At 37.5% G+C, this 12,915-nt stretch overlaps 1 protein-coding gene across 2 annotated transcripts in view; it reads right to left on the reverse strand.

Moving 5' to 3' along the window:
* Orc5 (origin recognition complex subunit 5) overlaps positions 1–10,506 on the reverse strand; it is a 55,276-nt gene extending 44,770 nt beyond the window's left edge. For both annotated transcript variants that reach the window (XM_028890939.2, XM_037203574.1), the window contains exons 1-3: positions 10,306–10,506; positions 7,527–7,619; positions 4,979–5,179 (exon numbers count right to left, since the gene is read on the reverse strand). In XM_028890939.2, the coding sequence (XP_028746772.1) occupies positions 4,979–5,179; positions 7,527–7,619; positions 10,306–10,377 (366 nt within the window). In that variant the 5' untranslated portion in view covers positions 10,378–10,506. The remainder of the gene's footprint in view (positions 1–4,978; positions 5,180–7,526; positions 7,620–10,305) is intronic.
* Between the last annotated feature and the right edge of the window lie 2,409 nt (positions 10,507–12,915).

The following is a 12,915-nucleotide window of genomic DNA, read 5'->3' on the forward strand; positions in this document are numbered from 1 at the left end:
CACTGTAAGATTTTTAAACTTTCCATGCTATAAAAAAAAAAAAAATGTAACTTTTTAAAGCAAATTTAAGTTTACTTTCGACAAGGCTATTTACATTTGTAAAGATATTTCAAACAGATTAAGCTAAAAAACAGATTACTAATAATATATTTTAATCCAAATATCCAAAGAGAAAACACATTACTATTACATTTAAAAGGCTGCTTTCTAATTGTAGTTCCTCAAACATGGTGTGAAGCACTGACTCCATTTTCCCCCACTTAAAAAATGACAAGTCTTTATTACCCAAGAAAGACAGAAGTATACACTAAAATTCATCACACACAACTTTTCCTCATTGAACTTTACAATAACTACACATACAATGTTTAAACTGCTGGATAACTCAAAGATTGAGTTTTGTTCAGTGTTATAATGCTTTTGTTATAATGTTTTCTAAAACACATAGTCATTAGATATATACAGTAAACATTTATGGATAATATCATATAATATAGAACAGCAGAATGGTGATGAGTTGGTCACATTAATAACTATTAAAACTGACTAATGAGGTCATATGGGTACTCTTTAAATATCACCAGACTCATTATCATACATTTAAAAAGTTACCATTATTTCTTAATATCATCAAAGTATCAATACTCAAATTTCTTCATACTTGTCCCAATAATGTCTCATTAATAACATGGATGATTCAGGATTCATGAATGTATGAGTTCATATAGGACAAAAGGAAAAATACTTGATTCCCCCAATTACCAATTTCTTATTCTGAGTTTTTGCCTGTTTTTTTGTTTTTTCGTAATATTACTAGAGACCTAATAGCTTAATAGACTTTAAATTTATTTTCTCATAGTTCTTGGAAGCCAAATTTTTAAGGACAGTTTCACTGAGCCAAAATTAAGGTATCAGTGGCACTATAACTCCAGTGGCTCCTGGAGAGAATCTAATTCCTGCCTTTTCCAGTTTCTGGTAGCCTGGTCCAGATGGCCGTGGTATTTGAGTAATGTGGCTTGTTACCCACATCCTTTAAAGGCAAATACCCTCAAACTTCTGGTTGATTTCCTGCAGCTTCTGCGGTCTGAAATTGCCCACTGTGCAGCGCATTTACGTATCCATCCTTCTGCTTCTCTTGTCTACTGACATTTAGGATTAGAGTCTGTTTCCACCCAGATAATCTGGGTGAATCTCCACCCCTAAGATCCTTCACGTAACTTCACGTGTGAAGAGCCTTTTTCCAAATAAAGTAGTGTTTCCGGTGCTCAGGGTTAGGACTTGGTGTCTTCTTGGGATTATTACTTGCCTACTGCAGTGCAGTAGTATATTACATTTTCAAGGAAACCCAGAAATTTAGTTTTGTGATCTTTAACTATTTATCTAATATGTTTCCACTCATTTAACTCATTAAAAATTTTAAAGTTAAATCTTTTAGAACTTCACACATGTACACATGATTTTACCATGGGCATCACCACTCTTCTTAAACTCCTCCTGGAATGCCATCCTACCATGTCCTGCTCCCAACTCCATGTCTTCTGGTCTTGTTTCTTTTATATAACCCACTGGTGAGGTTAGTGCTGCCTGTGTGTTGTTCACGAGTGTAAGGTCACCCCTGGGTGAGGTTAGTGCTGCCTGTGTGTTCACGAGTGTGAGGTCACCCACTTGAACCTACCAGGGGCCACAACCCTAAAGAACACTAACCCTTCCTTCTTTCCTTAGCTGTCACCAACTACCAATAGGATAGGGCCCTCGTGAGCTCTCCCTCAAACATGGAATGCTGACTGTCTTGATCTTCTGTGGACAACCACAGCTACTGTGAGTTCATGATTGTATCTAGAAGACACTTGTATCCCTGGTTTTCCCAATCTCTGGCTCTTATACTATTCTCTGAGGCTTGCATGGAGGTATTGATACAGATGTCCTGTTTATGGCTGAGCATTCCACAGTCACTCATTCTCTGTACTTCTGACCAACTGTAAGTCTCTATATTCATAAACATCCACTGGGGAAAAGAAGCTTCTCTAACGAGTTCTTAGCTGTACCCATCTATGGGTGGAAAGGTAAGTATTTAGAAGGCAGTTTGATATTATGTCCATTTAGTGAAGAACAACACTAGGTTCTTCCTTTCAGCCTATGACTTCTCCAGCCACAGGCTCTGACCAAGCTTACAGTATAGTTCCCTCCTGAGGAATAGGCCTTAAGTCTGATCAGAAAGTGACTGGATATCCCAAAGCATTGAAGATACTATTGCACCAATGGCCATATCTTGCCAGGCTACTTGTTACTGCTGCTCACAGAGTTCACAGCTGGGTAAGACTGTTAATGACCTTTCTCCCCCAACAGCCTGCAGAGCACCTGATACTATGAAAGCTAGGCAGAGGGGAAAGCTTCCAGGTTAGTACCAGTTTGATTTAACTCATTTTAAAATAGTCAAATTGTCTTATATTTGGGCAGCATGATCCCCTTCAAATTGGCTCCCATGTTTTTCATAACCCTAGTAGTCATTGATAGTTTCCTAACTTTATGACAAGATGTTCTGTGCATTATCTAGTGCATTACCTGTGGAGAACTAAAGTCCTTTTCTCTAAAAAGGAATCCATTTTAATATCATAAACATTTACACTTTAATAATAGATCTTCTTGTAAATTATATAATCATTAAATTAGGAATAAAATTAAGATGCAGAATATAGTTTCCCTAAATAATCCAGATATTTTATATCCATCTTACTAACAAAGAGCTTCTAACAATGTATGAGAATAATTATATTTAAAATATTTAATTCTTAGTTAGTTTAGACAAACTAAAGCTACAACTTATAGCAATAAAGAAATAAATTAGTTGTTCAACTATACTCTCATGAGAAAATTTCTCATCAATATCCCTTTAAATAACTCTCTAACCTAGAACACTAACTCAAAAAAACTGATCCACTTTAATGAAAAAACACGAAGCAGAAACAACAAATTAAGAGTCTATTCTTTTAATCTGATAATGATTAACTGCTATAATTAATGATTTCATTATTCCAATTAATGATCCTTCTTCAAAAGCTAGTATTAGATAACTATGATTCAAAAGGAAAAACTGAGATGTAAATATTTTCTTAATGATTTATAGTAGAGTATTCTAGTAGATTCTCAATTTGTAAGCCATAATAAACAGAAAATTTTTAAGAAACAGAAAAATTCTTAGCCAACTCTCTACATTATTTTCTAAGTAGTAAAGCTACTTTTTTTGTGGGATCCCATTTTCAGGTTCCTAGTGGCTTTATCCAGCAGGTCTGCATAGAGAGGATGATTAAACCATGGGCCAGAGTGCAAGTGTCTGAGATGGTCTGCACTTGGCTGTGCAGACTGGGGGGAGGTCCTTTGCTCCATCCCTTGGCGTTTCTATAAATACCCTTGGAATAGGTTCCAGGCCCTCTCGAGGCAATCCTGTATTTTCTATCTGTTTATCTCCACACCCTTAATCCTTCTATCTAATATTTCCTGCTACTCTTACTCAAGAAAACTCTGGGGAACTGTGGAGTTGGTGGGTAGCTGCCCCACACTTTATTGTACTTTTAGTAGTACAGATTTATAGTTATAGACCAGTCTAAACTTGTTCTAAACACCTGTATACTTTTCTCCCCAAATGTTTAGCCAATAACAAATGCTTCTTGGGTACTTACCACGGTGTATGGATATGAAAAATGAGTATTCTCCCATCCTTCCGCCAGCTCTCTTGCCTTCCTAATCTAATTAGTCCTGCAAATTCTATATTTGCTAAAGGCAGCCATATATTCTAGGACCAATCCTCCTCATCTTCTATCCATTACATCTTTTAATCATCCTTCTCTAAGACAACTTCTATATATTTAGGTATTTCAACTTCTACAGAGACGGCCCTCTGTGAATATACAAGACATTTAGTTCTTACATTATGAGACTATTTTCATAATACTAAAATGCCATTTGCCTTTTTTATCATGTTGAAAACATTTGAACTGTTGGTATATAAGCAACAGCGAATTAAACTAGAGTTGCCTTAGCATACATCAAAGAAATGGTAGTAATTATTAGCAGTAACTGCATTCTTCACTATGCATTTGCGTTAAAAACTTAAAAATTGACTTGGGAATGGAGGGATGGCTCAGACGTTACGAGCACTTGCTGCTCTTCCAGATGACCTGAGTTGGATTCCCAGCACCCATATAGAAGCTTGCAACCAACGATAACTGCTGTTCCAGGGAATCCAAGGGTTTCTTCTAACCTCTGCAGGTTCCAGGCATACATGTGGTACATGGATGTACATGCAGACAAAATACCCATACACATAAAATAAAATAAATAAATTTTAAAACAAAAAAGACTTCCACTTCTTACAAGACAGAAAAATGTGTTTTGTCCTAATCTCCTGCTAAGTCAAACTAAGAACACTGATATGAAATCTCTGAATAATATATTGAAATAATATATTGAAATATATTGAAATAATAATATGAAATCTCTGAAACTTATAGAGAAAAAGCAAACAGCTTTCTCATCATCTTGTTTGTGTTTCTGTCTCACACATTTCAGACACAGAGAAAAACCAGTGGGTGCAGGCCAAATGGGCCAACGAGAAACCAAAACCAGCCTGTCCTCCCTTCAGTTGCTTGTTAGGACCTGATTCCAACAATGAGAAAATTAACTAGTAATCTACTCATTCATTCTGTCGTAAATCTTATTGCCTCACAAAGGTGTACCAGATCACTTACACCAGTATTTTGCATGCCACGGCTACTGCTGCATGTGGTCATATGTGAATAACTGTTATAACTCTTCTGTTAAGCAAAGCCTCCTTTGACAGCAGTTCTAACACATTTTTGTATCACAAAAGCACCTTCCACAGAGCACTATACAAAATAAGACTCAAAATAAATATATGGAAGTGGATCTATTGCAGTCATTTTTTAAATTAAAGATGATATAATCACGCTAAATTACTTACAATATATACAGTCTGATCCTTGAGATTCTCAGTATGGGTCACTTGCTTAAACAATCGAACAAAGTCATTAAATGTTTCACAGGTTATTTCTGTAGGACATCCTGCCACTGAAGAATTCAGATGACTCAACTTGTTTAGAATTTGTTCCAAAAGTAGCCTCAAAGTAAAGCATTCAACACAGTTCACAAAGACATGTGGGAGCTGAAAACAAAAACCAAAACAGGATAAACAAAAACACATAAAGTTTCTGTTGGACAGTCTCTAATTACCTCTGTGAACCTACACCCACCCTGCTGCTCTCCCATCCCCATTGTGCCCCAGGAACCTGGCCAATATAAATTACATCATCAGGCCCTGGTAGGAGAAGTCAATAGGAAGAAGCAGGTAGGTACGGAAGCAGAGTTGCTGAGGGAAGAAGTTCAGTATTTCTTCCCTTGCAGTGTCTACATTCTGCTACAAAAGGCCAGAGATCCAGCCAGGTACCCCTTTTTGTAAGGCTATTGGTCTTGCTGGGTTCTGGTGACAGTGATTCTCTAAGTTTCCTTGAAGCTTCGGAGGTGATAAGGGCCATGATGATTACTGTCCCTGCTTGATTCCCTTAAAACTTCCTCAACCTCTGTAAACAGTTCCTTTCTTAAACTCACTTCCAGGATTTGAGTTTGTCACCCCTTTTCTTCTAAGATTCAAAGTAAACTTGTATTTTCCTCTAAGTATTATTATAAAGAAACCAAATTCTTTTGAATGTTAAAATTCCTAGTGGGAATTTTACTTACTAGAGAATTTGTTTACTAGGGGGTTACATTTACTTACTAGAGAGGGACCATCAGTATTTCCTTATATAGAGCGCTCATAATGTCTACTAAGAATAAGTATTGTGCTTACTTTTGTGCTATTCTTGACTCAAATAACAACAATTTTTTTCTAAGCACATATTTGGGTATCTATAACAGAAGCAGTAATAGTCATATCTAACACTGATTAAGTCACTGCAAAAACAATAAAATGTTAAAAACGTAACACATTCCTTAAATATAAAACTTCCTTACTGGATTTTCATGCTTTTATTCAACATGTATTTTCTAGATACTTCATATACAAGCTTTCAAATATAAATTGGTGACCAAAGACCTAGTATATTTACATTCTGAAGTCAGATATGAAACTCAGACATCTTTGTGTTTAAAATGCCAGTTGATCTTTGGGATCCAAGACTAATATCTACAACTTAAAATGTGCCAAGCACTGTGCTTGTGGGGATGATGATGATGATGATGATGATGATGATGATGATGATGTGTGTGTGTGTGTGTGTGTGTGTGTGTGTGTGTATATTTTTTTTTTAGAAAATCACAGCCAGGAAACATAACAAAAAAATTACAGCTGAAAAGATTAAATATTGTGATACAATAAAACTAGAAAGAGTTGAAGCCACAACATAGGGGTACAATTTAACATAGCATTGGAAGTCAGGAAGCATTTCCCAGAGAAGTAGAAAAAAACATGGCTAAATCTGCATTTGTCAATCAATAGGATATTATAAGGAGAGCAAGTTGAGTAGAGGAAAGTCATTCCAAGAAGTAGGAGCAACACAGGCCAAAATTTGAAAGAGAGCAGGAACTATATGCAATTCAGTGGGACATCTTAAACATGCATCTCTGGAGCTAAGGTAAGATGAGTTAGCAAACCAAAGCTTGTGGCCTGCACATCTGTTTCTCTGTACTCAGTTGCTGAAGATTATAGCCATGTCTGTTCAAATAGTTATTGCTTACTGCTGGCTTAGGACATAAACAGATGTGTGGTAATATTCACAAATAGCATCTAAATTTTAATACTTGCTAATAATACTATACTGGAATGCATTTTTCATGTGTTAACATTTACTTATCATAATTCCACAGGTTGTTACTACTTGCCCCATTTTACAGACAAGGAAGGCACTATGCAGAAATACTAGGAAAAACCAACGATAAGTGAAACTGAGACAGCAATGGACATGAGTAAATACAGATGAAGTCCTGTCTTCACGATGGAATGTATGTATTGGATTGGCTTAAGGATAAGAAGAGTTTTTCGTTTCTGTTTTTAAGCAGATTCAGCCAACTGTACTAATGGTTAAGATCATTCAGATAGGAAATACAAAAAGAGCAGGATGAAAGTATGTGCAGTTTTACATGTGTGAAAAATCAGAATTATCAGAATCAATATTATAAATAAAAAGTGAAAAAGAAATATTTTATAATGTTAAAAAGTAAATTTTAGTATTTCTAAAAGAAGCTATTACTTGCGTGGCCAAATACTGGGCAACAAAAGAGAGAAAAATTTAGCTCATTTTAAAACTTTCTTATGTCAGAGTTTAAGTTACTTAATAACTGATAGCTTTTGAAGTTTATATACACTCAAAGTATTTCAACAAAATCTGAGCAGAAATGCTTTATGTAGCTGGTTATACTCTAGATAAAGGAAAATTAGAATAAGTCATCTAGATTGATTCCCTCTCTACAATGTAAGAATAAAGGTCCATTAATATCAGGTTCAGGGTTACCCTTACCTCTAAAGTTTTCAACAAGGTTTGTGTTACATAGGTCTTCCCACTGGCAGTATGCCCATAAATAAAGATGGACGGAAAGCTGAAATGATGTCTCTAAGAAAGAAAAGACTAGTTTTTATCTGTATGAAACCAGAAATGAACATTTATTAACTTGTAAGAAAGTTTTATTCGTACAGTATAATACTAAATCCAAGTTATTTCAGTGGTGCATACAGGTAAATTCTTAATATTCTGAACTTAAATTCAACTCATAGTACTTTCTTTTATGAAATTATCTTATAAAATTACATGTGGCCATTACTGGCTATATATTATATAACTGTATTTTTACTATTACATGGGTTTCCACATACAAACTCTTGTATTCTCAACTTTCTAACAGATTTAAGGGAATTTTCAAGGGTAATTTTGTCTATACTACATTTTTAATCATTTTTGAAAAGAATTTAATGTTCTTGTAGGCTACAATTTCATTATACATTTTACTGTTTGAAACTAAAACAACAGAACACAATAGACATTTTTGAGGTCTTATTCCTAGAAATCTTAAATACTTCTGAATTATGCATAATCATTTATCTTGGCATAAGTGTATATATTTCATCAAATCAAACATTGATGAAATCTATATAACAATATTGGATACAGGGTTATAGTTCAGTGGTACATCAATTGCTTAGAATGTGCAAGGTCCTAGTTGATCCCTAGCACCATGAAAAAGTTAAATCAAAATGCATACACACAGACGGTTCTGTAATACACTAAGTCAGAAGCAAACTGTCAAAGGTATTATTGGCTTATCCTATAACATCAATATGCTTTATTTATTTGATGAACGTCAATATTTATGAGATAGCCATTAAATGCTAAAAACTATAAGATACTGAACAGTACAGACACCAGTCAAAGACAGGTTAGACTCTGAAGAGTCAAAATACTGGGGAGACATAAATTTTAAAAATTATTTCAGATATCACTTCTCAAGCAAAAAGGAAGTTTATGACCACCTTCAAGAGTTTTTTTCAAAGCTTGATGAAATCTGTTTTTCTGGAATCCTACCACACTTGTCTACATCTACGACTTGGTGCCTAATACACTGTTCCCTGCCCTAGCAAGGCTTCTACCACTGTGATAAATGTCATGACCAAAAGCAATTTGGGGAGGAGAGGGTTTATTTCAGCTTACATTTATAGTTCATCATGAAGGGAAGTCAGGAGAGGAACTCAAGGCAGGAACCTGGGAGGAGGAACTGATACACAGGCCATGGAGGAAGGCTGCTTATTGGCTTGCTCCTCCTAGCTTGCTCAGTTTGATTTCTTTACCACTCAGACCACCTTCCCCAGAGGGCTGGGTCCTCCCACATCAATCATTAGTCAAGAAAATGCCCTATAAACTTGCCTACAGACAATCTGTTGCAGGTATTTCTTCCATTGAGGTTCTCTCTTCCCAGATAACAACAGTAACCAGCACATCCCCCCTCTATAACGACTTTTATATTGTTACCTAGAATTAAAATGAACTCTTAATACTATTACATTTCATCTTCACAAACCTCCCCAACATCTGTAGCAAGCCAGAATCTGGCACAGTGCCTTCCACAGAGAAAGTGCTCAGAAAATACACACTTGCTAAACAATCTTCTAAGAAACATGAGCTAGTTTTAGTTTTGTTTTTGTTTTTTGTTGTTGTCATCTTTGGTAATTATTTGCTATAGTAGCTCTTTGTATTTTCCACATGCAAACTTCCTTGAAGAAAAACACTATTTTTGTTAAACATAATTTGAAGCAAGAGCGAAAACCTTTTCTGTAATCTACTACTAAATCAGCACTACCCACCGTTATTTGCTAAAAAGTACTCCTTTTTCTGAGTACTTTTGGTTGGAGTAATCTGAGTTTATCAAGTCCAGTGAAGGAATACATAAAGCATAACCAAGTATATATGTCAATAATATAGGTAACTCCAATTGGAAGCACTGTAACTAGAAAAGTAGATACAGTTGGCCTATATCTTAACTAACGAGACCCTTTTTGATGGAGGGAGGTACTTTTCCACTAATATTTCACAGGTCACCTTAGACTCACATCCAACACTCAGCTGGTTGAAAGTACATTTTTTAAAGCAACCTAAATGATTACTTGTATTTACTCACATTCCAGATAAGATCCAAGTGCAATTAATTCTAATGAATGAGTACAATGCAAAAGGCATATAAGAAAATGAATAGTATTCCTGCCTATCAAAGGGAATCTCTAGCTGCGTTCCTTTCAGAGGACCTCTCCCCTATAAAGAACCTCATCCACTAGTCAGGAAGAGAAATCCAAATGAGACCTCTCCTGGCTTTTAAAGGCTAAAACAGAGAGTTATCCTAAGTGGTCTTGAAGCCAACCACCTCTCTGTATTTGACTTAATCATACCTCACTGCAATAGGTGAACCTGCATTTAAGAAACACTCTGCAAACAGACTTCTTACATAAACCTTGTTCTTACATAAACCTTGCAGACGCTATTCAGGGCTCACATAAATCTCCAATGTATGGCCCAGTAAAAGGACTACCTCCTAAGTAATGTCCCACAGAGCTGGACAACCCTTCCTCTGCAGTCTCCTCTGAAATGGACTGAGGAGTTTCTTTGGGTAAGTGTGGGACAGACCTACAGCACCTCCATCTTAATATAATCTTAACGTAAGCTGATAGTCTACCGCCTCGCCATTCACACACTGCTCCCCAACAGACCAAGGACGCGTTGGCCTCTGGAATTTGGGACAGTCTGACCACAATACCTCTCCAAACAGGGACTGCAAGGTGGACACTTGGGCCTCTCGACAAAGCACCATGCTCTCCATGTGAGACATTTTGGCGGGCACCACCCAAGACTGCAGGTTGGCCGCCAGTCGGCGCGGAGTCTACCTCTCGGCGTATTTCACGCTGCTCAACCCGTAACTTTCCTCCCGGAAGCGCAGACGCTAGGCTGTGGGCGGGGCCGGCGCGATCCGGTGACGTCAGGAGCCCGCGCAGCGAGGACGCCGCTCTAGCCTCCAGGCGCCAGTTCTCCGTGGTCCGCGCCCTGCGAGCCGTCGTCCCTTGGCGCTCAGCGGCCCGCTTTCCTCTGTACGCCGGCCAGGACAAGGTGAAGGGCCGGAGGCGTGCCGGGGCGTCTCACGACCCTCCTGAAGTGGCTTCAGTTTCCGCCAGGAACCTAAAGTAACGAGAGGAACAAGTGTTCTTATAAAACGAGGCTTCCCCCTGGCAAGAAGTGGGAACTGGGTGACATTTAGCGCTAAAGGGAACTTACTGTGAGATTAATAAATGTAGAGTAATTTTTGTTTGTTTTTGCAAGCTTGGAACATTAGAAGTGTTAGAGTGTCGGTGAGGGCAATAGGAGTAAAAATAACGCTATCTTCGGCATACGCCTTCCTTGTGTATGTATTTGTAAGACACCTAGAAGCAAGATGTTAGTAAAACCTTGAAAAATCAAAAGAGAGAATATAGAAATAGGAAAATTTGTGTTAAAAGACAGGGCTTTAGGGTCCTGAAAAAAATTGGTCTGGTGACATTTACTTAACTATTTCTGAACGTTGTGACGTTGGGAGAATCTTTGAACTGTTCATTTAAACTTTCCAATATACAAATTAAGGACAATGTTGGATTATTTCTAATAAAAGATAATGTACATAGATAGTGTCTGTTACACATAGATTTTATAGGCAGTGCAGAAAGACAAAGAAAACAAATGCACCCAGATTAGAAAGAGGACCACAGCTGGGCGCACGCCTTTAATCCCAGCACTCGGGAGGCAGAGCCAGGCGGATCTCTGTGAGTTCGAGGCCAGCCTGGTCTACAGAGCGAGTTCCAGGAAAGGCACAAAGCTACGCAGAGAAACCCTGTCTCGAAAAACCAGAGAGAGAGAGAGGGAGGGAGGAGGAGGGAGGGAGGGAGGAGAGAGAGAGAGAGAGAGAGAGAGAGAGAGAGAGAGAGAGAGAGAGAGAGAAACTATGTATTACTGAGCAATACAGTAGCCTGTGGAGGAAATCTAATTGCTTCTCCAAAAGAGACACTAGCCCATCTCTAATAAGTTAACTTGCAAGGCTTCCAGGTGCAAGATAACTGTCTCCATACAATGGCAACAAACATGTATGAAGTACTTAGGAATAAATGAACCAAATATATGTGAGGCCTGCATACTTAAAACTATAAAAAAAATTACTAAAAGATTAAAAAAGACATTTTAAAAATAACTGTACTGTGTTGTGAGAATTATGTTTATTAAAATTAATCTGGTTTTCCAAAACTGATAATGTAGAACCAATTTTTTAAAAGTAGGTTTTTTTGTTGGCGGTGGTGTGGTGGTTTGAATGAAAGTGGCCTCCACAGGCTCTTAGGGAGTGGCACTATTAGGTGTGTGGTCCTGTTGGAGGAAGTGTGCCATGCCACTGGGGGGTGGACTTTGAGGTTTTAGATGCTCAAACCAAGCCCAGTTTCTCTTTCTTCCTACTGCTTGCCTATCTGAATGTAGAACTCTAGGCTCCTTCTTCAGCACCCTGTCTGGAAAAAAGTAAGGTAGTGATCCATGGAGGAGGACACCCAGTGTGAAGACTTAGCCTGCAGTCTCTCACACACACAGTCCATTGCAGGGCGGCAGGTAGACTCCTTTGTATCCACATGGTTAGAGATAAATGTCATGGGTATTTTCCCATGGGCTGCCCTGAGACACTTAGTGCTATAGTCTGGAGAAATGTCACATGAGGAGGAGAGGCTGTGACTGTGAGGTCTTACTGTGCAGAAGTGCCTGGATCTAAACTCAACGTTACACTTGCATGGCAGGTGCTTTGCTGATAACCAGCTCTGCCCCTCTCCTGCTGTTTATACCCTTTTAAAAGCAGTTTGGCCTTTTCCATAGAGTTGATAACATGTTTAGTTGATCACTGTGCACATTTATTGTTTGAAGAATACTAAGAGTTTGGTCTTCACTTACATATTTTGTACTTTTATTGTAGTACCTTTTAAAAATAATTTATAAAACATTGCTACCATTTTTTCCCCTCTAAATCAGTGCTATCAGTAGTGAAAAACTTTCTGTAATCAGGGCAGTTAAAATACCTAGCTAGCTCATGGGTCCCTTTTGCCTCTTTAAATGTTGGTAATCATTCTGATAGCCCAAAATTTTACCTTTTAAAACTATAATTAAATTGTACATGACTTTTGTCATGTCATGTCATATTGAACAGCACAGATTTTTCGTAGTTAAATATCTTGGAATGGATACAGAAAAGTATTAGCCTTTATGTAACTATTTCTGCAACTAGTTTCTTGTGCAAATCTGAGTTTCATCTCTTTTAATACAGGTATATTGGTAACACATTCCCTCAACTTTTGTTTGAGAAGAAACTCAT

Source organism: Peromyscus leucopus, chromosome 3, assembly GCF_004664715.2.
Source record: "Peromyscus leucopus breed LL Stock chromosome 3, UCI_PerLeu_2.1, whole genome shotgun sequence".
In the NCBI taxonomy this organism is placed as follows: domain Eukaryota; kingdom Metazoa; phylum Chordata; class Mammalia; order Rodentia; family Cricetidae; genus Peromyscus; species Peromyscus leucopus.